This window comes from Alligator sinensis, unplaced genomic scaffold (genome assembly GCF_000455745.1).
Source record: "Alligator sinensis unplaced genomic scaffold, ASM45574v1 scaffold45_1, whole genome shotgun sequence".
Taxonomy (NCBI): Eukaryota; Metazoa; Chordata; order Crocodylia; family Alligatoridae; genus Alligator; species Alligator sinensis.
The window spans coordinates 1,702,717-1,726,796 of record NW_005842267.1 but is presented as its reverse complement, the minus strand read 5'-3'; the positions used below and the strand labels follow the sequence as shown (position 1 = coordinate 1,726,796).

Here is a 24,080-nt window from a genome sequence, read left to right as displayed (position 1 = left end):
CCCCCCCCCCCCCCCCCCCCACCCGCCTTGCAGGTGTCCCTCACTCCTGATCCACAGCTCCTTGCTCCCCCTAGTCCTGCTATAGGGGGTCCCTAGCTGCCCCCATCTTGACTGGGCCCAAGTGCAATGGCTGCAGCAGCTCTGACTCATGCAGGTGTCAACAGAGCGAGTCCAGCCCCAGTGCAGGCTGGAGGGAGGAGATGGAGAGGCCTGTAACACCCCCCGCCCTGGGCTGGGGCTCCTATGCCACACCAAGTGGCCTGGCCACAGCCACCCTGGGGCAGCATCTCCTGGCTGCTCCACCCCTGTGAGCATGGGCACCAGCCCTGGTGCCACTGGCCCTGCTGTGCAGCTCCCCACCACCTCTGAAGGCCCCCCCCACCACCAGAGGAGCAGGGGACTTCCTGCTGCCCCCTCCCCACCATTCTGCTGTAGCCCCTGCACCCAGCTACCTTCCCACAGAGCCTGGCCGTCTTCATCTGACCACCCCCCCTACACACCCATCCCTTCCACACATGCATGCACATATGTACACACACATGCATGCACACACACAGCCCCCCAGACAATTTCCAAGCTATGGCCCTCCAATTCCTGCCTCCCACCAGACTTACCTGCATCCAGCTGCCGGGGCTGCTCCCACCACCCTGCCTGGCTGTGTGCCGGCCACATACATACGCACGTGCAGATGCATGTGGTTCCCCCTGTCCCCAGTTGCTCCAAACAGCTCCTTGCAGGCTGGAAGGCTGCCAGGCTGCAAGAGGAAACTCATGGTTTCCTCCTTTAAAGAGGAAAATCCATGTTTTTCTACAGCAAACAGAAAACCTGGATCTCTGGTAAACACACACACTGCTAGGGCAAGCTGGGAAATGCAGCTCTAGCAGCAAAATCCCAGACCTTTGTTTATATTTCAAAAAACCCACTGGGATGGAGACCAGAGGACCCAAAAAGAGGACATGTCTGGGAAAGCCCAGACATATGGTAACCCTACCCCTGTTGCATGTTACACTTCAGACATAATTAACCAGTTTTGCAGTAACTTTGTGGCTCCTTCCAATCATGTTATTAATTGAACGTGTGGCTAGGATAACCCTGTGGCTGGGACGCCATCAGCCAACACCGGCTCTCAGCCACAGGAACACATGTCTCCATGGCTGGGGGGTCCATCAACTGATGGGCTCATGGCCATGCATCTCAGGTGTCTTTGCAGCTGGAAGCCCGTAACCGATGCAGGCTCGCAGTGATGGGGACACTCCAGGTGTCCCTGTGGCTGGGAGCCTGAATCAGTTGATAGGATTCCCAACCATGGGGACACCTGGGATGCCCCTGTGGTTGCACTGGCTGGAGCAGGAGGAGCTTGGGATCGTTATCCTGGGCTCCCCCTGTGCCAGCAATGAGGCGTGTTGAGATCTGATGCCTAATCCCACAATCACATCTCCTGCTATGCAAGTATGGCATGGTAGGAAGCTTGATTGTGTATCGCATATCAGATTTTATTGTGCCTTTACCTGCCTCTCTGGAGTGGCCCTAACAGTCCATTTTTCTTGCACTTTTGCTTCCCCTCATTTTGGAAGAATTCTGTTGGGCAGCATTCACTGACTCCTGTGATTTATTTATTTATTTATTTTTCTCTGAGCATCATCATTTTAGTGACCCACAGTATCTCCGGTCATTTGATTCTGCCACCAGCACTGCACTTTTTGTGTTCTGTTTTCCCACAATCATTTGATCCCACTTCTGCTTTTCTTCTCTCCTATGATTGAGGGGTGAACTTTTCCTGTTTTTCACGGCATAGGGGACATGTGGGGGGGGCACAGGGGAGCATATGCCCCCCTTGAGAGTGCTGGTGCCCCTACTGACAGCAAATGCTCCGGCTGGTAGGGGGGCATGGGGAGCGCTTGTGCCCCTCCTGAATTTGGCTCTGCTGGCAGCATGTCAGCGGTGGAAGTGCCACCATCGTGCTGCTGATGTGCTTGGGAACCGGCTGCTGGGTCCACTCTGCCCCTGGCTGCAGGCTGTCCTCTGCGCCGCTGGTGCCACCCCAGACTTGGGAGGCACCAGTTGCCCATGCAGGGTAGGACTTGTATCTGCGGCCCTGTCAGGCTCTCAGTGGGACAAATACTAAATCATGACCTTTCAAGGAGGGTGCAAGTCTCCTGTGTGTGCTGCCATTCCAACCTTGCCCTACAACTTTGGGGGGCATTTGTTGGTAACTCTTTCACAAAACTGTGGTCAATAGACTTCCCAGATATTTATTCTCTTTACAATGTGAGAATACTCAGTTGTACATTTATATCTGGTATATCAAGCTATGGCTCCTATTGTCCTCCTTCAAGACTCCTTTCTCAGTTTATGCCTTTTTTTCCCTCAATTTGCATTAGTTCAGCACATTCAAGACCCCACCACATTCAGACTTCCTTATTTACCCTCTACTAAGCACGAGCCAAGTTATCCAGGAGAAAGAAAGGTGATCACTGGGTTGTTCTGCACAACTTTGAGACTAGTTTTCTTGTGTTTCTTTCATTAGTTTAGATATTTGGACAAACTTCCATTTACTAGTTAAGTCTCTTCTTGGAGCTGTGGGCATCACCTGATGTTCTCCTCTTGGTATCCCACACTTACTCTTTTTTACAACACCCTTGTCCTGCACTTTGATTTGTTTTCAGCAGTCATCGAAGATCACATCTAGTTGTGTTCTCTCTTTTCATGAGTGGGTAGTAACCAGCATTCCTATTGACAGGCCTACAAAATGCTGGTAACGGCCCATCCATTCACATCCACTAGATTTCACTTATAAGGACCTAGACATTTTGAAACTCAGAATAAACTCTTTCCTCTTGGTTACCACTAGATGTCATAATTGTACTGTTGTAGCTCAAAGATTAGCTCTGCTTTTATTAGGCAAGAGAAAAATTCAGCAGCAGCAAATGCCTTGTAACCTATATAACCTGTGTCACAAGTAGCCTGAAAGAATGTAAGAGAACACAGTGGCTTGCTTTTTTAGTACTAACCTGTTTACCTGCACTCACGAAAGAGTTGCACAATGAAAATATACAAGTGAAATAAATCTAAATGAGGTAAATACTCTACAGCCCAAAAGCAACAAAGCTAGAATTGAATTAAAAGAACATTTCCTGGTGAATGAGATTTATTTCATGTCCTCAAACAGCTAATGTATTAGGCCATTACCACTGAAAATTTAAAGGATAAGCATTGTTATCTCTTTTTTTATTATTATCTTTTATTAAATGTTAAATCGAGTGTGTGGTGAAATGCATGATGTCTAGTATATTATTGTCATCTGTTGTTCTGAGCTGTATGTATGTGGAATTGGGGACCTGAACCAAAGGTACTGTAAAGTCTTAAGTTGTTTAGATTCATTATAGCATAAGTGGTACTTCTTCGACTGAAATGTTCCAGTGCTTATAGACAACACCTAACTATTTCTGGTTTTATATTTTTGTTTCTCTGTGTCAGTGAGAAGTGAGGCAAGCTTTGCTTTATATTGCAACAATAAACTTATCATTGATGATGATCAGGCCACATTTATAAAGTATGTTTGTAAATGACTGTGGCATAGATTAATTGTGTGCTATATCTATATGTTCTCTCTCTCTCTCACAAACACACACACACACCCATATAGGGGGCTGGACAGAGTCTGTCACACATGAAGGTATAAATTACCTCTCCTTGTGCTAGCCGAGTTCTCTTTTAGAATGGATATAGGTTCATTGTAGGAAAAGTTGAGTGGGTCTGCCACTGTCATTTCTTTGATTTACCACCAGAGGGCACAGCTTCAACTCTTTCCAAGAGTTTTTAGCGAGAGCTATCAGAAAAGTCAGTGCTGTCAGCTTTTACCCTGCACTGTTACCTAAGGGAGTTAATGCAAAGGGTGCTGCAGGCACTTTTCAGCTCTACAGCGTTGCCACTGACAGATTTTCTTTCTTGGGAGCCTTTTGCCAAGCTTATCTTGAAAGAGGCCAGTGTAGAACAAGAGCAATATTACCTCATTCTGTATCTATGCGTGTGTGCTTATATAAAGAGTAGAGTGTATATCTGGAAACCACACCACCACCTAAAATCTATCTATACTATGTGCTAAGTTTTACTTGAAGCTTTTTCTAGATGTGTACAATAGAGGGCTATGGATAATGGCTCTGCTGCAAGCCCACCTATTTAGGACCAGCAAAAGGTGATGCACTAGAGAGGTGAGTTCTAGAGCTGCTTACACAACCAAACTTCCTTCCTTCTGTACTTCCATCTGTTCTGCATCTGACCTTTTCTATTTGCATAGTACTGACTAAAGTATATAAGATTTCTTATTGTTCATTATTTGAGATCTTCCTGGTGAGGGAGGTTGTTCCTGACTTAATTTTAATAGAATGACAGGGAGAGTCTTTCCAGCTGTTGAACTGGAACTCTATGGGAGGAGCCTTTCTTGGAATATAATTGTTATATGTTGGAGGCTTGATGGATGCTTTCCTCCTTCTCTTTGGCTGACAGGCATAGAAAGGTCAGTCATGGAGAACTCTTTAGGCTAGGTAAACTTTAAAAAAAAATACAAAGCAAAATAAAAGACCATCAGCCAACCCTAATGTCTCCTAATCATTCCTCTGTCTGACTGCCATGTATGCTGCTTGCCACAGCATTTTCATTTATAAATTATTAAAAAAATTCCTGTAAAATAGATTAGAGATGCATAACAAGAAAAATGCATGCATCTATTTATATTTTAAAGTTGGCTAGTAGAATGATGTGTGGTCAAGCAGGTCACAAGTCCTAGGCACTCCCTAAGGCTGTGGTGTATCAGTTCCTGTTTCCCCCCCTGCACCTTCATTGCAGCAGCTGCTGCTCCAGCAGCAGGGAGGGCACCAAAGCAGTAGTGATGCATTCTGTGGCAGCATTGAACAGAAGTTTGCTGTTGTTGAGGGAGGCGTCGCCAAAACTGGTAGTTTTGGCCACTCTCATATATGTGTCAGCAAGGAAAAAAAGGAAGTAATATGATCTCCCCCCGCAGCAGTAACCCTTGGATGCTGTTCCTGCTCCACTGTCACTGCCGCTGCTGCTCGACCCGTCTTTGCTTCTGGATTCAGAGCTGCAGCTGCTTCAGGGAAGGTGGAGGGTGTTGGGCAGGGGGGCGGGGGGGCCAATGGAGTGGTCACACTACTGCCTAGGGTATGGTACTAGCTGCTTACATCTCTGAGTCTGCCTTTTCCGTGATTTGTTTGTAAGGTCCAGTTCTTCTGCCATTGTAGATTATGACAAACCCCCTATTGATTTCAGTGGTAGCAGGGTTAGTATCACAGTGAGAGATGAGAGCCAGTGTGAGTAAAATAAATATTACCAATACCGTTATATGCTAATGTGTGTATATGGTATATAGACATATCATATAATCTATATTTTCACTGTATCTTCCCTAGATCTTCTAAATTACTATTAGTTTTGGGATTCTTTTTCAGGATATGGAAGCAAAATGACTGAAAGTCAGTAAATGCACTGCTGGATCAGAAATGTGAATTTTACTCATACTTAGTCTTATACTGAGAGAGGTTTGTTTCGCATTAGATGGGCTTTTTTCCCCCCTATGCAGTGTTTTAAAAAGTTATGTACATGCATAATCATATGCAGCACTTTATTGCTGATTTTGGCAGTGCACAAAAGCAAAAATGTAATTTGCTATTTTCTAAAAGTGTGTGTGTTTATGTAATGGATTTGTGCATCGGTTGCAGCCTGTAACACAGTTAAGTGTTTTAATTGGCAGAACACCCACATCAAGACTTGTTTGTTTTTCTGATAAGGAAAATGCCAGCTAAGTTACTCCATATGTTCTGTTCAAATAAGAAGAGGCATATTCACATGTAATGGCCATCTTTAAAAAAAAAAAAAAAAAAAAAAAATCAGAAAAAAGTAAAATGAAACTAATGTGAAGCAAAAATGTATTTATGCATAACCATGTATTTTATGTTAATTTTAATAAACAGTAAATAGTTTTGCTTATGAACACAGATCAGCTTGCATTTTAAGTGTTTTTAGTTTATTACAGCACATGTTGATGACCAGACTAATATGTCTGAAGAGTAGAAGTGTTTATTATTTATAGTATTTTTTTTCTCAAAAACATTTACAGTCTTTAATTTTCTAGTAAATGAATGGTGGCTTTCAAAGACTCAAAACATATTTAATACTGTTGAACGTCGGTGTACTAAAGAAATGCGTTGAAGTGGGTAGTAAGACAAAGTGGAAAAAAATTACTGATCAAGGATCTCTGGGTAATAAGACAGGCCTGCTTAATAATTGTCCTGAAGGAACTTGATTGGGGACTGGGACTAAGTACGGGGAGTCTAAAAGCCTGAGACTGAATCAGTTCAATCTTTTCAGGTTAGTCTAAGCTACATAGATTGAACCAATAAGCAAGTGAACAGATATTCACTTCTGATTCTAGAAATATAGACACATGCCTGTTGTGGCTCAGGCCAGAAGCCAGGGGGTACTAGAGCACACTTTCCTGCTCAGTTGGGGCAGTCAGCTTGGGCCAAGGTTAGCCTGCCCACCCTGCAAGGGGGGAGTTTGTGCGGGAGGTGCAAAGTATTGGAAATGCCGGGGGTCGGTGAGTTAACTTGAATCTGGAGGGGACCTGGGACAGAAGTTCAGTAAACTGATTTAACCTAAATCAGTTAAGTCTGGTACTACATCCATCCAGGTTTATCTTAAACTGGTTTGGGCCTTTTTATAAGCAGTGCATATGCACTGAACTTCTGTTGTGTTATAGATTTGAACTGGTTTCCGATCACTTATACTTGGTTTACATGTAATTTCTGTCCCTAGCCTAGGGCTCCACAGCTGCTTCTGATTCTTCAGAGAACACTGGAAAACCTCCACACTCTTTATCAAGCTGAGAAGTTTTGAATAGGCAACTCCTTTGTTCTCTGTACAGAAAAGAGGCCCTGACATTGACTAGCTTTCCAGGATGGCTTTTGAATTCTTGATGATAATATCATTGAACTCCACACAGGATCTGATCCTGAAGTCTAAATATATACAAAAACAACCCCACTGATTTCAGTTCCTATTGACTTCTAATACAGGCATTTTGTAGACATTATTCAAAGTAAGACCTCCCTTTGGAACAGGTGTAAAACTTTTATTTCACTAAGGTGATGCTCACATACCTGGATGTTGTTTTCCTCCTTATGATGCTGTGTAGATAGATCCAGAGTGACTATGACTCATCAGTGACAGATAACTTGAGTTGAAAAAAACAGAACAGTGCTATAGTTTCAAGAATTTAGCATGTGAAATTAGATGCTAATGTGTAATATCTAAAAGATTTGAGTTGCATTACATCTGTTGATTTACTTTAACGGTTCTTATGACTAAGACCTCATGAAATACAATAAACTATAGACAGAGGTATTTATAAGCATTGAGAGAGACATTTTTGTATTCTTTGGTATCATAATTAAGAGATTGGACAAGAACCAGCTATAGATGTAGTCATGCTTTTAAAAAAAATATATTTAAAATAATATATGTCTAAACAATATATTGAAAATGTTTTTTATTTACTTTGTCTTCAGAACATTGTGTATCAAAATAACACAAACTTGAAAGTAATCAAGCAAAACTGGCCAAGTTCAGGACCGACAAAATTTAATATCATCAGCTTTCACAGTACCTGAATTTGGCCTAGTATGTTGCAGTATATTTTGATCTGGTACATGGTATTGGTGAGCTTTTAAGTATTTGGTTTCATTTCTGACAGTAGGTTATGAGAAATTAAGATAAATGTAAATGGTGGCCATGGTTTTTTTTTCTTTTTTGTTGCACCTAAAATTAAGATTTCTGGATCACCCTCAGGTTCATTAATTACATTAAATGTTGTAGTTTCAAAGTCTAAAAATAAATTCTATACGTAATTGTAATCTGATTACATTGCTAGTTAAGAAATGGCCAGAAATCTCACAGCAGTATGGGGACATGTAGAACACAAAAATGAAAGAATAACATGTTGAAAAAGTCTTGCTCAGAGACTTGCTACTTTTGTTTCTTTTCATATTGTTTCACTTACAAGTAACAGACTATGTCATTTAGGGTCTCAAAAAAAAAAAGAATTTAAAGCAGATTTAGTAAACTTTTTATATGTTAGATAATCTTAGTTGCTAAATTTAACATGTTTTAATAATTATTGATTTTGATTAAATAATTTTTTAAAAACCCATCCCCACACTCTATTGTCAACCAACTCAGTTATTTGAGGGACTAGTGAAGCTAGGCCTTTTGAATTTAAGGCCAAAGGGAACCATTATCATATTGCACTCAGACTTCCTGCTTAATACAGGCTATATGACATCCACAGAAATGTTCCACATCCCAAGAGCTCTTAAAGGAAATTTGCTGACATTTAAAAAAAACCTTCAGTCAAACTATAGCAAAGATATTTTTAGAACTAACTGCAATGTAATTAATGCTTTATTTGCTGCTTTATAATGTCTATAGACAAATCTGTGTTGCAGTGTTAACAACTGGTGGCTACTCCCCTTCATGGTTTGGAAATGCATGGACATGTTGAAGCTTCTGAGGAATCTATTGTCATATCAGTTCCTGTGTACTAGAAGGATTATATTTTCATCTGATGTAAAGTAATAAATGAAGTAACAGCTTGTCTTTTACGTTCTTGAGTCAATCTCCAATTTTTATTGGCACTTATATATTTCACTGTTTATTTCATTAAATGAAATCTGTTTCTTTTATGGCCTGTGCAGAATGTGAAGGATGATGGGCAGCATGTATGGAGACTGAAACACTTTAACAAGCCTGCCTACTGTAATCTTTGCTTGAACATGTTAATAGGAGTAGGCAAGCAGGGTCTCTGCTGTTCTTGTGAGTATATGCATTTCATTGACCATTCTCCATATACTTTATATTAACAGTATTACAAATACCTATACACTCTTTAAACCTGGAGCAAATGCTCAGTCTTAAAGTACAGGGAAAAAATCAATGTATTGACACGGGGTTGGTAAAGTGTTAAGTGATTGGATTTCAAAACTTCCTATGAGAGTGTGTTCTATATCATAATAGAACTTCGTATTACAATAAACTCTCTTATCTTGCCTACATTTTTACACTTGCTTTATGTTTTATATTGCTATTATATATCCTGGTTATGAGAACAACCCTTCTTTGATATTTCCTCCTTTAAATATTTGTAAATAGTTATTCATATTCTTTATTAGTCATCAACTAGCATGGGTACTGAATACCATATTTAGTTATTCTAATCTTCCTTGTAATGCATTCTATCTGGTATATTTGGACCTAATTTTCAAAAGCTCAGATTCCTACGGTCTGGTATCCAATTTGCATAGAAGCTTTGATGGCATATGCAATTACTTGATTGGTTGTGCAATCACAAGACTTGATTCTGCCACTGTTACTCACATTTTTAGAGTTTAAGGCTGAAAGGACAATTACATCATCTAATCTAGTCTCCTTGATAATAGATAGTCTTACATTTCACCTGGATACCCCAGTATTGAGCCCAGTAACTCATTTTTGACTAAATCATAACTCAGATCTTTCTAAAGCATATTTTTAAAAAGGTGTTTTTTCCTGGTTTGAGGACATCATGAGATGGAAAATCCAGTGTTTCCTAAAGTAGTTGTTTTAAGCAGTTAACTATCCTTGTTATTAAAAAAATAAATAAATAAAAAAAATTGAGGGGGCGGAAGGGGGGGAGTTTTATTTGAATTGTTCTGGCTTTATTTTTCACGCTTTCTCTACTAGTTTTAATAATACTTGGTCTATTCTTCATGGGAACAGAATTAACTGCAATAAAGTCTCCTTTCAGTCTACTTTTTGCTAATCTAAACTTTTTTTCAGTTTCCTTACATTTTCAGTGTCCTTTGAATCAAAGTTACTGCATTACGAGTATGATGACCAGTAGCTTTCTGAGCAAGTAGGACTACTGATGCATTTCAGATTACTAATTGTAGATAAATGTGGCATAATTGGACATACATTTTTGGGAGGAGACACTGTCCCACTTAGGACATATTTAAAAAAATCCTCCATGCGTTTACTTACACCCTGAATAATCACACATGCAGAGTTTTGGAATAAAATATCCACTTTTATTCCAAATAATTTAAACTAATGGAAATCTATCAGGTTTAATACATGGTTATAATACAGTATAATAACCTAGGGAATTAATTTTCCTAAAGTCCTGAACTGGCTAATATATCATGGTCTATTGTGTCTTCTCTAGTATCATTACTCTCTCAACCTGTTGGAAACAAGTTGTCCTTATTCTAAAAACCAAATTTTATTTGTTTGAGAACTACAAAATCCCTTTGGATAAATACAGTGGATCCTTTCTTTTTGTATATATATTGGTATCATGAAAATAGGACTTTTCCTGTCTGTAAAATAAAACTGCTTTGATCCTATTTATAAATCTTTCTCAGTTGCTGTGAATGTGTCTTATTGTTTAGTATGGATCTCTTAATTTTTCTTGCTAATGATACCTGGAAGGAATGATAGCCCCAAATGAACAATGTGGGGAGCTCATGTGGGTTATTTTCAGTTTTTTCAAGTAGGAAGGAGTCTGGATATTCCTACAAAACCACTTCTGCAATTTTGCATCAAATTGAGCTCCACCTTCATTCCTTCCACAGGCAAAAAAAAATCTGCCCTCCCACATACTTTCAAAGCATTGCTATAGATTGCATTTTTTGTTTTAAATTGTGTGGGAGATGGAGAAAAAAAAAAAAAGGAACCGCAGGGGGGCCCACCATCCCTCCATGGCCCAATCAACAATGTTACTCCCTGCAGTTTGTCTGATTAATGGCTGCACCTCCCACTGGGTCTGTGTAATAGGTGCAAGTAAGGTGTTTAGAAGTGCTTTGTGCTAATTGCTGTCGAGGTCAAAAGCTTGAGACTTATCTGTTGCAGGGAGAAATTCACCTTTAAATAGTAGAATCTATTGAATGCTGTTGTTATAAGCAGTAGCATTATTTCCTCCTCAAAGCACAGTTATACTAATGTTAACTATTCAATCATCACAGAAATATAGTAGTAGAGTTTTATAATTGAAGTCAAGGGAGCTTTGCATCATAAACTGGCATTTTTATATTGCTCTATTATAGCTAGTGTGATCTTTATAGACAAGGTTTGTCAATAAAGACAAGTATGTAAAACAGATGGGGGTGGGTTTAGAAAAGGAAGCTTCTCTGTATAGAGGTAGTGTTATGGCAAGCCAGAGTTGAACTTTGGATGATTACAAAAAATGCATGACAACAATTGCTATCTGGAAATGGACTAATCAGCTGTTTAAGGTTTATAAATCAATAGAGGGAATAACATAAACTCACTGGCTTTTATTTTCATGCTTGCCAGCTGCTCTCGTGCCTATAGTTTGTAAAATATAGATTTCTTCCTACTAGCAAATGACACCAAACCATTTGGCAGTCATCATTTTGTCTTTAATATTTTTGCCGTTTGGGAATTATTTTGAAATAAAAAATTAGTGAGGACTGATTTAATTAAACAGGTCCTGCTTTGGGGTTGATAGACACTCTTGGATTTTTCACTTGCATATTTCCTGCAATAATTGATCTTTTCTATTCTATGGGAAAAAAACAATGTAGTTTGATTTTGATTTTTTTTTTTTTTTTTTTAGTGACCAGTTGGATTGATTGAATAGTAGGCATGAAGCAATGTTCTGCTAATGTTACTTATTTTATAAAATGTTACCAGAAGCTGTATTAACTCAGCATTAATAATATGTTTCTCTTTCAGTTTGCAAGTACACAGTGCATGAACGTTGTGTCTCAAGAGCACCTGCCTCTTGCATCAAAACATATGTGAAGTCCAAAAAGAACACTGAAGTAAGTCCATGGCAATATTTTATGTGGCACATAAATGTTAAAGTCAGTAACTCTACCTATGCCTGCATTTTTCTATCACAGGTAATGCACCATTTCTGGGTAGAAGGAAACTGTCCGACAAAATGTGACAAATGTCACAAAAATATAAAATGTTACCAAGGCCTGACTGGACTTCATTGTGTTTGGTGTCAGATCACAGTGAGTATCTACAGTCTGAGGATCTGTGAAAATGATAAACTTGATGGAACCTATTTACACCTTTTTAGATAGTAAAATGCACTATGGTGCTTCCTACTGTTTTTTCTGGGAAAGTAAGTGTTCTGTGGAGTTTGGCCAAAATCCACTGTGTATTGCACTTGCATAAGGGTAGAACAAAGGACATTCAGGAAGGCAGAATGACTTCAAAGATCTTGAGGGAACAAAGAGAGAGGAGAAAGTAGTGTATTAATCTATACACCAAGAGCAATCCTTGTTTAGCTAATGTAAATGGTGTGTTCTACAGCCGCCAATAACTGGGACCGAATGGCAGTCAAGGTATACTGCCTTTGTTGGTGGGGTCTTCATGACAGACAACACAATATTCACCATTTTTACTTCAAGTCAAAGCAGGATTTAAACATGTAGAGAGTCAGCACTCTTCCAGTATTTTTTTTTAATTCTGGCAGAGCAATAATTCATTTGTTCAGTGTTTTAAGGAATAATTTGAGAACAAAATATTTATGACTATTTGTAGTTGATGTACAAGGTTGTCTGTTTTAAGACTCATCTTTTCTTAATACAGTGGAACAAACTTTGAAACATTGTCTAAGAAAATAAATCCAGCATACCTCCAGTAATAAACTGTTATGATTATGTATAAACAACATTTCAGAAAGAAGCAAATGTGTAGTACAGGTTGTTCACAAGATTGGAATAGTTTATTTGGTGAGCAGAACACCTAATCCAAAGTATTTAAATTCAGGTAACTAAAGATAGAGAAATCTCAATCTGTATTTAGATATTTATATAAGAAGGTCCTGACTTTTTTTTTTCCAGAAGTGTTGAGCACCATAAACTCCAACTCTAAATAAAAACTGGAACTGCATAGCTCCTCTGAAAATTCTGTACCTATTAAATACCTATTTACACATGAATCTGGGGCCAGATTTTTAAGCATATTTAGGTGCTTAAAGATGTTGATAGGCATGTTGGGATTTTCAAAAGTGGATAGGTAGCCTATGTGGCACTGAGGAGTGAGGAGACCTAGGGGCTTGGGCATTCAAATTTGAAAATCTTGGCAGTATCATTTCTATAATTGATAACAATGACGTCAACATTTTAAGTCTTATCTGCATTTTTCTCAGAATAATACATTTTGTTTTCAATTCGTCTCTAAGATTTCAGATATAAATCAGTAATGCATAAGTAGTCTTGCCAACCTCTGAAAATACTTAAGATTTGTTTTTACACTACATCTACTATATTTTTTGCTTCCTTCTGATTCCAGTTCAGAAGCTTTTTTTAACCATTCTCCTGTAAATATTACATGCTGAAATGCTTTAGGTTCATCAATTTAAAAACAAACCAACATACCCCTAAATCTATAACATATACACAAGTGAGTTTGAATTATATACTGAAGAAATGAAACTATCATCACACCCTTATGATAATAGTGTCTTTTTACCTGGATATATACATCCCTCCTGCTGTTTGTGGCTGATACATTGTGTTGTGATGTGAGAGGTTGTTAGTTTTTACAAGGCTAATTCTAAATGTGTCTGTCTTCCCTTTTATATGTGCCCATTTTTTCTATAAATGCAGCAACAGAGAAACACACCTAGAAAAAGAATGTGACAGTATAACAAATAGTATTTAGCAGGCATTTAGCAAGGCAGTGAAGTCCTATACAAATGAATCTCTCTCTCTCTCCTGGCCCTATTCATGTCAACATAAACTCTTAGCAGGAGATAGGTTTAAAAAATGAGTCAAATCACATGATACTTCCCCATTCTAGAAAAAGCAAGCAACTAATTTTGCTGCATTTCTGTTTCTTGATTTTGATATAAAAAAGAGCTTAAAACATTGCAAATGCCAGAGGATTTTATGATATAATGATTCAGACACTTCTATGAAATTATAACATTAATAAATAAGTGCACATGCAAATAAGTGCACGTGTGTGTGCGCGCACACATGCACACACGCATATGCACATGCCTATGAATGACAGACTGCTTCTTCTCTGAAGATGTATTGAAGTTGGCCTCTCATAGCCTCAGATCAAGTATTGCTGTCCTTCTGGGACTATTTGCATATCTCATAAGAGAACCACGCAGCCAAAAGTGTTGATGGGCTTCAACACTGAAAAGTGCAAGGTGCTGCACCTGGGGAGGAAGAACCAGCAGCATACCCACAGGCTGCAGAACTCCCTTCTTGTCAGTGCAGAGGCAGAAAAGGATCTTGGAGTCATTATTGATGCCAAAATGAACATGGGCCGACAGTGCGGTGATGCGGTCAGGAAGGCCAACCGTACCTTGTCATGCATCCACAGATGCATCTCAGGCAGGTCCAAGGAGGTGATCTTCCCCCTCTATGCAACACTGGTCAGGCTGCACGTGGAGTACTGCGTCCAGTTCTGGGCACCGCACTTCAGGAGGGATGTGGACAATATGGAGAGGGTCCAGAGGAGGGCCACTAGCATGATCAGGGGGCAGCAGGGCAGGCCCTATGAGGAAAGGCTAAGGGACCTGAACCTCTTCAGCCTCCACAAGAGAAGGCTGTGGGGGGATCTAGTGGCCATTTACAAACTAACCAGGGGGGACCAGCAGGCATTGCGGGAGTCCCTGTTCCCCCGAGCACTCTCAGGAGTGACAAGAAATAACGGTCACAAGCTGGCAGAGGGTAGATTCAGACTAGACATCAGGAGGTGCTACTTCACTGTCAGGGCAGCTAGGATCTGGAACCAACTTCGAAGAGAAGTGGTGCTGGCTCCTACCCTGGGGGTCTTTAAGAGGAAGCTCGATGAACACCTTCCTGTGGTTGTTTGACCCCAGTACTCTTTCCTGCCATAGCAGGGGGTCAGACTTGATGATCTGCTCAGGTCCCTTCCAATCCTACAAACTATGAAACTATGGAACTAAGCGAATGATGGTTTGAGCAGAAAAACATGGCTGGCTCTTCACGAATCCCTAGATTTCTCAGTGGCTCCTAGGATTTCTCTGTGATTTGAATTCTACATCCCGTCCAACTAGCTACAGACTCTCACTTTAGAGGAGTTGTTGCCTCAGAAATTTCAGATACATTTCTGTGGAGTTTATTTTTATTTCTAAGCTCATTTTTCTCCAAGAAGAGCAACGGTATGTTGCTAAGTATTTTTTTAATGTAGGTTCATAGAGTAATAGAAGAAAAAGGGTGGAAAAGACCTCACAAGGTCATCCAGTCCACTCACTTCCTTGAGGTAGGATCATCCCTGACTAAGCCACCTCAGCCAACTTTCTATGCAGCCTGCTCTTGAAAATGTCCAGATATGGAGATTGCACCAATTTTCTAGGTAATCAATTCATTCCAATGCTTGACCACCCTCATAGCCAGAAAGTGCCTCCTAATCTCTAATCTAAATTTATTCTGCTGCAGTTTGAGACCATTGATCCTTGTGTTGTCCCCTACAACCATAGAGAATAGTCTACTTCCATTCTCTCTGTAGTTGCCCTTCAGGTATTAGAAGATTGTTATCAAATCCTCCCTCTGCTTTCTCTTCTCCAGACTAAATAACCCTAGTTTTTTCAGCCTTTCCTCATAAATCTTGTCCCCTAAAATCCTGATAATTTTTGTTGCTTTATTCTGGACTTTTTCCAAATTATCTGCATTCTTGAAGTGTGGGGCTTAGAACTGGACACAGTACTCCAGGACGGGCCCCATCAGTGCTGAAGAGAGTGAAAGAATAATTTACATTGATTTGCAAGTGACCTTCTTGTTGATACAACCTAGTATTCGTTTTGTTTTGTTTTGTTTTGTTTTGTTTTGTTTTGTTTTGTTTTGGTCAACAAGAGCACACTGTTGGTTCATTCTCAGTTTATGGTTTACCATAATCCCCAGGTCCTTCTCTGCAGTACTGCAGCCTAGTCAGTTATTCCCCAGTCTGTATTTATGCATTCAAATATTCTGTTCCAAATGCAGGGCTTTGCACGTAGCGCTCCTTAATTTCATTTTGTTGATTGCCAACTTAGTTCCATCCAGAAATACGATAAACAGTCAAGTCTGTCATCCATATAATTAATGAAGAGATCAAAACCGAATGCAGGACAGACCTCTGGGGAATCCCATTTGATGCCTCCTCCCAGATGGACGATGAACCATTGATGACTACTTGCTCAGTATGATTATCCAACCACTTATGTATCCACCATACATTTCTTTCATCAAGTCTGTATTTCCTTAGCTTGTCAATGAGAATGTTGTAGGAGATGGTGTCAGAAGCCTTGCTTAAGGTAAGGGCCACTGCTTTCCCTCCAGCCTCATTGCCTGCCACCTTATTGTAGAAGGAAATCAAGTTGTTCAGGCATGACCTGCTCTTGGTGTATCCATTACGGCTGTTCCTAATAACATTTTTCTCTACATGTTTCACAGTAGACTTTTTGAGGAGCTTCTTCATGTTCTTTCCAGGTATTGAGGTCAGACTATCATTCCTGGGATCCTCCTTCTTCCCTTTCGTAAAGATGTGCTCTGTATTTTCCCTTTTCCAATCATCTGGGACCTGACCTGACTTCCACAAATTATCAAAGAACCAGAGGCTCTGAAATTACCTCATCTAGTTCCTTCAGTCCCCTAAGGTACATCCTATCTAGCCCACCAAATTGAAAACACTTAGCTTCTCTAGGTAACCCCTAACCTGTTCTGTCATTACTCTTGGCCAGGGGTAGGCAACCCCGGCATGTGTTCCAGAGCATAGCACACAAAGACAGTTTCCTTGCATGTATGCCTTGGGGAGGGAGCTGGGGTAGCACTGCTATAACAAGGACTGGGCCCCTCATGACTCCTCTGCCATCTGCCTTCGGTACACCAACATCTTACAAGTTGAGGTTGCGGGTGTTTTTGGCACTCTGACCAAAAATGTTACCAGCTCCTGTTCTAGGCTTTTTGACTTCTTGATCTTTGCTGCCAACCTTACTCATTATCTGGTTCCCACCCCCATTTGTGAAGACTGAAGTAAAAAAGATATTTAAATATTTCCACTTTCTCTGCCCTATTTATAACTAGATTGCTTTTGGCATTCTGTAAGGGTCCTACAGTTTGTTTGTTCTTTTTGCTGTTGACATACTTTGTATTGTCTTATGTCCCTGGCCCTTGAGCTGCATCTCAAATCAGATCTTGGCGCTCTAAATTTTCTCTCTGCAGACTTGTGCAGTGATGATCTCTACCACTTTTAGGGCTAATGGTAGGGATCATTTTTCACTGCTTAAATCAGTGAGAAAAAGGGTTTGTCACAGCCCACTCATGGTGCAAAGATCTCATTTTGTGGGCCTTTCACAGTGGCCCCGCCCATCAACGCTGATTGGCTGAGGGACCCTGGTGGCCCTGTCCCTTGCTGTTGATTGGCTAAGGGGCAAAACCAGCATAATTAAGTAGCAGATTCTATGGAAATATCACATAAATTACTGTATTATTATAAATCTAAGCATTAAATTTAAATCTAAGTCTTTGTATTCCGGTAAGCATTTGGGGCGGGGGGTTGATTCCATAGGAAACAGCAGCCAACACCATTTTTGTGGCGATCACGGATACTGCCATTTTTCACAGTTTCTGTAAAAATTGCAAAACCGCAATTGAAATAGATTCCTGCCATTTTACTCTTCCCTAGTAATATAACCAAGGTTATACTGTTGTGGGATTTCTTTTTGAGTTTCCACTCATTGAGGAGATTGCTGGTCTCCTATTGTACTTCCTTGTCTTCCATTACATTGTGATAGCTTGCTCCTGAATCCTTAATGCAGCTTCCTTAAAGTACAGGCAATTTTCCTAGACTCATTTTCTCTACCTAACTCCTGCTGCTGCTTCTGCTGGTACTTTCTGAAAAGTTCCCTCTTCTTTCTTTACCTATTTCCACTCAGCAAGCTTACACTGAAGAAGGGTAAGAAAGTATCTGGGAGAACTCCCCACTGAAACTCCACTGTTTGCTGGCCTCTGTGCTGATGTCACTTGCTCTTGTGTGTCTTGACAATATTTACTATAATAAGAGTTTTAGTTTTACTTTGGAGGATATGAGTGAGGATGTGTGAATTAATTTATATAAGATTTGAAATATTTTAGGCATCAACTTTTCCTCCAATCCAGACAGAACCAGTTTTTCAAAGGCTCTGAGTTTTCATAGTTTCATAGTTTGTAGGGTCGGAAGGGACCTTGACAGATCATCAAGTCCGACCCCCTTCCATGGCACGAAAGAGCATTGGGGTCAAACGACCCCAGGAAGGTGTTCATCCAGCCTCCTCTTAAAGACCCCCAGGGTAGGAGCCAGCACCACTTCTCTTCGAAGTTGGTTCCAGATCCTAGCTGCCCTGATTGTGAAGTAGCACCTCCTGATGCCTAGTCTAAATCTACCCTCTGCCAGCTTGTGACCGTTATTTCTAGTCACTCCTGAGAGTGCTCGGGGGAACAGGGACTCCCCCAATGCCTGCTGGTCCCCCCTGATTAGTTTGTAACAGGCCACTAGATCCCCCCCTCAGCCTTCTCTTGTGGAGGCTGAAGAGGTTCAGGTCCCTTATCATCTCCTCATAGGGCCTGCCCTGCTGCCCCCTGATCATGCTAGTGGCCCTCCTCTGGACCCTCTCAATGCTGTCCACATCCCTCCTGAAGTGTGGCGCCCAGAACTGGACATAGTACTCCAGCTGTGGCCTGACCAGTGTCGCATAGAGGGGGAGGATCACCTCCTTCGACCTGCTTGAGATGCATCTGTGGATGCATGACAAGGTGCGGTTGGCTTTCCTGACTGCGTCCCCACACTATTGGCCCATGTTCATTTTGGCATCAATAATGATTCCAAGATCCTTTTCTGCCTTTGCACTGACAAGAAGGGAGTTCCCCAGCCTTTAGGTATGGTGCTGGTTCTTCCTCCCCAGGTGCAGCACCTTGCACTTGTCAGTGTTGAAACCCATCCTGTTCTCATCTGCCCACCCCTGTAACCTGTCTAGGTCCAATTGCAGTCTATTCCTCCCTTCTAGTGCGCCCACTTCCCCCCACATCTTACTGTCAATAGCAAATTTGAATAGTGTGCTTTTTACCCCCCTCGTCCAAGTCACTGATGAAAATGTTGAACAGTGCGGGTCCAAGGACTGAGCCCTGGGGGACCCCACTGCCCACATCCCTCCAGCTCAAAAATGACCCATCCACCACCACTCTCTGGGCGCAGCCCTCCAGCCAGTTAGTGACTCATTGGACTGTGTAGGTGTCATCGCCTCAGTCCCCTACTTTTTTAATGAGAATGGGGTGAAAGACAGTGTCAAAGGCCTTCCTGAAGTCTAGAAAGACTACGTTCACTGTTACCCCTGCATCTAAGGGTTTTGTGACCTGGTCATAGAAGGCCACCAGGCTGGTCTGACAGGACCTGCCTCTAATGAACCCATGCTTGTTGCCCCTAAGCATAACCTTCCCTGCTGGCCCCTCATGGACATACGTCAGGATAATTCTCTCAAAAAGCTTACCCAGGATTGAGGTAAAACTAACTGGCCTATAGTTCCCTGGGTCCTCCTTCCTCCCTTTTTTGAAAATGGGAACCACATTGGCCCCTTTCCAGTCCTCTGGCACCACACCAGAGCACCATGAGTGCTTGTAAAGTTGTGCCAGGGGTCCCGCAAGGACCTGTGCTAATTCCCTCAGCACTCTGGGGTGGAGATTGTCAGGACCAGCTGATTTAAATACGTCCAGTCCCTCCAGAAGTTCCCTGACTAGATCCTCACTGACCCTAGGCCTGGGTGCGCCACCCTCAGGGCCTGAGGGAGTTACAGCGGACAGGCTGATCTGGTCCCTGTGGAGGAAAATGGAGGCAAAGAAATCATTAAATAGGTTAGCCTTGTCATCTGGTGCAATAACCAGATTTCCTAGCGTGTCTTGCAGAGGCTCCACGTTACCGGGTACCTTCTTTTTGCCCCCTATGTATTTAAAAAAGGACTTCTTGTTGTCCTTAATCCGGGTAGCTAGTCCCAGTTCCTTCTCTGCTTTTGCCTTCCTGACCGCCCCCCTGCAGCTCTGAGCAAGCGAGGTGTAGTCTTCCCTGGTGATGGCCCCTCCCTCCGCCCCACCCATTGGGTGTATGCCTCCATTTTAGCTAGGAGATGTTCCTGTATGCTTTTGGTGAGCCATGGGGGCTTTTGTGCCCTCTTGCCCCCTTTGACCCTTGTTGGGATTACCTCCCTTTGGGCATGGAGCATCATCTCCTTAAAGAATGACCACTCCTCTTGGACACCCGACTCCCCTCCCCTCTGGGACCTCAGTACTTCCCCAACTATTCTTCTTACCTGTTTGAAATCCACCCTCCTGAAGTCCAGGGCTGCTGCCTTGCTGCTGGCTTTTACCACCTTGCGTTGGATGGTGAATTCCAGCAGGCGATGATCGCTGTCGCCCAGGTGGTCAAGCACCCGCAGCCCCCACATGAGGTCATCACCTGTGGCCAGCACCAGATCCAACAAGGCATCTCCCCTGGTGGGGCTGTGCACCTCCTGAGTTAGATGGAGGTCCTGTATCTCGGCTAGGAACCTGTGTGAGCAGTCAGACCTGGCTGACTGCTCTTCCCAGCAGATGTCTAGAAAGTTCAGGTCCCCCATGATAACCACATCTTTTGACTTAATTACCTCCGTGAGCTGGCTTAAGAATTCTCAGTCTAGCTCTTCCCCTTGTTTGGATGGCCTGTAGTAGACCCCCCACCGTTAAGTCCCTTTCCCCTCGACTTGCTTGTATTCTAACCCGGATCATTTCAGTGTGCCCCTCATCTGACCTTGTGCTACTAGATGAGGATGTGTATTCCTCCTTGATGTAGAGCACCACTCCCCCACCTTTCCTCCCTGTCCTGTCCCCTCCCCCCTATACAGCCTATAGCCCTTGATATTCACCACCCAGTCGTGCGTTGGGTCCCACCATGTTTTTGTGAGCCGCACTAAGTCTGGGTTGGTGTCAGCTAGCAGGAGGGCAAGTTCCTCCTGCTTGTTCCCCATACTACGAGCGTTTGTGTAGAGGCATTTGAGTCCTCCTGAAGATGTGTGCACTGGCCCCCTAATCTCAGTACTACCCGGGCCCCTGTTGCTTACCTGGGTATTTGTTCTGCTCATCATTGGTCTAGGCTGGGCTGTTCTTGTGGGTGTCTCTTGGTTTTTTCGTTCAAGGCTTCCTCCGCCCTTATCTTAGCCATCCCCTGATGAGCCTAGTTTAAAGCCCGCCGGAGGAGATCCGCCAACCTAGAACAGAACACATGCTTACTTTTGGGGGAAAGGTGAAGCCCATCCCACCCGAGCATGTCTCTCATTGTGATGTGCGGGTCGTTGTCTAGGAAGCCGAAGCCTGCCTCAAGACACCATTCCCGAAGCTGCCAGCTGGTCTCTCTGATGCAGGTCTCATGTCGTCTTCCATGTTGATATACTTAAGGAGATATCCCCCTCCCACTGCAGATGTTCAGTTGGGCAACTGCTTTCCTCTTTGTGGCTATCTTTTTAATTCTTTATGTAGCTATTTCTTGACTCCCACTGTTTTCCGACTACTGGTATTCTTCACAAGGTCTATCCCAGACCTTCTAGACTTTTCTTTCTCTTCGTATCACATATCTTATCTTCCTACCACCCAAACTACTTCATAAAATCTTGGCTTTCACTACAAGTTCTTATTTCCACAGTTCCTAAACATCTGGTTGCAGGGTAGTACTGGGAAAAAGCTAACTTTGGGAAAATGAACTAATGAGGGGAAAAGGTTTGTAGGAAAGTTTATGAAACATTTTAATGTATTATTTTTCTGGGTTGCAGAGTTGTTTTAATTAATTTAATAAATGACATATTAAATCTATCAGATAATGTGAGCATTTTCCGTAAATGAGCATGTAGCTGTAGTATACACATCTTCAACCATTCATTTTGTCTCTTATACCTCAGTTCTGTTGTCAAAGATCAGCAGAGACTAATAAGAAGATTAAGCTATTTTTTAATAGATAAGTTTGCATGCCACTGAGTAGCAGAGCTGCTAATTATCACCGAATGTGTGAAGATACTTCTATTTGATGTAACATGGCCTGGTGTGCATTAATTATGGTACAAGTAGCCTTACCACTGGGGCATAGAATTAGCATGACAAATGCTTTAGATTACAGGGCTACCAAAATACCCTCACAATAAGGCTTTAATACTCAGAGTAAATCAAAACTCATTAGACTTTTATTTTCTGTTGCTAAGTAACTGCCTGAGAAGGTAACTTTGCAATATAAATGAATATAGACAAGACTAATATTAGGTGCCATTCAATTCAAAATTCAGAAATAATATGTCTATAATACACTGTGCTAAATAACTTTATGAAAAGCATCTTACTTGTAAAGTTTATATGTCACTGACTGAAATGATTATATTATAAGTTTGATATAGTTCATATTGATATGGGTAAATCATCTAAAGAGAAATGAATCACTCACTCACTAGAAAAATGTCTTTTATAAGTGCAGCTGTAGCACCACAAATTTTATATCATCTGCTGAGTGAAATATCACCTATTGAATTATATGCTGCATGCTACTTATTAACTAGATATATCATTTTCTAAATTAGATATGCCTTTCTAAGGTCTTTATATATGCTTAGAATACCAGGTTAATTTCTATTAATTTAAATATATGTATCTGCTAGTAAAAGCCCTCTATATGCAGACATGCTCATTTATGGGAAATGCACATGTTATCTGATAGACTTAATATGCAGTTTATTAAATCAATGTAGAGATAATAAACTATGCTAAATTTCATAATATAAAGCTCTGTTTTTATTATGATTGTCTGGTCATATTCTAAACCATGAAAATAAAACTTGAATGCTTTGCATATGTCTCCATAAACCAGACATAAAATTATATCTTCGTATTATGTGATTTTGTGTGTGTGTGTGTGTATAAATAAATGAATATTGAATTAACTTAAATTTTTGAGTACCATCAAGATCTCTAAGACATTATATTATCTAACAGCTTATAATGTTAATTGTATTTATTAGAATTATACATTTGTTATCTACAGATCTTTCTCTTTCTTTCAACGAGAATGTAAATGAGTGCTTCTTCGTAAATGAACTTCTCAACATTCTGTCTTTGTTTAGAGAGTGGAGGTCTTATTGCTCTCAAAAAAAGCCCCAGGCTAGTGGGAGGGTAGAGGGGTGGAGGGGAAGGAAGGGGTTGGGGGGGAATAAATTAAAGTTCCATTCTCTTTCTATTGGATTTGATCTAAATACACCCAGCATTTTAATGTTAAGTAAGTAATGGTTGCTTATAGATTCATAGATTGTAAGGCCGGAAGGGATCTCTGAAGATCAATTGGGTCCAGCCCCTTGCACCAAGCAGGAAAGACAACTTGGGTCAGAGCAATGGCCCCACACTCCCATTCATTTTCCTCGTGTTCCCTATGTACCTAAAGAAGGATTTCTTGTTGTTCTTGATTCCTTTTGCTGATTTTAGTTCAGTCATTGCCTTAGCTTTTCTAATCTGTTCCCTATAAGTGCGGGCCATTGCTATATAGTCCTCCTTGGGGCTGTCCCTAGCTTCCATTGACTGCACATCTCTTTCTTCTTTCTTAAGAGGACCATGATTTCCCTGTTTAACCAAGAGGGCTTCCCAACCTTTTTGCTACATGGGAATGGACTTCCTTTGTGCTTCAAGGATTGTGTCCTTTAGCTTTTTCCTCAGTTATCTGTTATCTTAGGTTACTAATTTTATGAAACTAGGATTAGTAGCTCAGCAGTGATTAATGGTTCTGTCCCCAGCCTGTCTTAAACAGCTCACAGTCCAAGAAGATACCATTTTCTCTAAGGCTAAGTACAGACATTCAGGGGAATTACAGGGAGGTTAAGTAAATTCAGAATGACTGTCTGATATGAGGTGAGTCAGGATGGAGGGGCTACCATGGGGATTTTAGGGTCCAGAAGACTGTATGGGATCAGGGGTCTGCTGGGGGATGGAGGGGAGATGCTACCT

General features: G+C 41.4%; 1 protein-coding gene across 1 annotated transcript in view; it reads left to right on the top strand.

Moving 5' to 3' along the window:
* Positions 1 to 24,080, top strand: part of DGKB (diacylglycerol kinase beta) — a gene marked incomplete at its 5' end in the record, with an annotated part of 469,550 nt that overhangs the window by 32,189 nt on the left and 413,281 nt on the right. Inside the window, 3 exons of the mRNA XM_014521864.2 lie at positions 8,769 to 8,886; positions 11,809 to 11,897; positions 11,979 to 12,095. Of these exons, the coding sequence (XP_014377350.1) occupies positions 8,769 to 8,886; positions 11,809 to 11,897; positions 11,979 to 12,095 (324 nt within the window). The remainder of the gene's footprint in view (positions 1 to 8,768; positions 8,887 to 11,808; positions 11,898 to 11,978; positions 12,096 to 24,080) is intronic.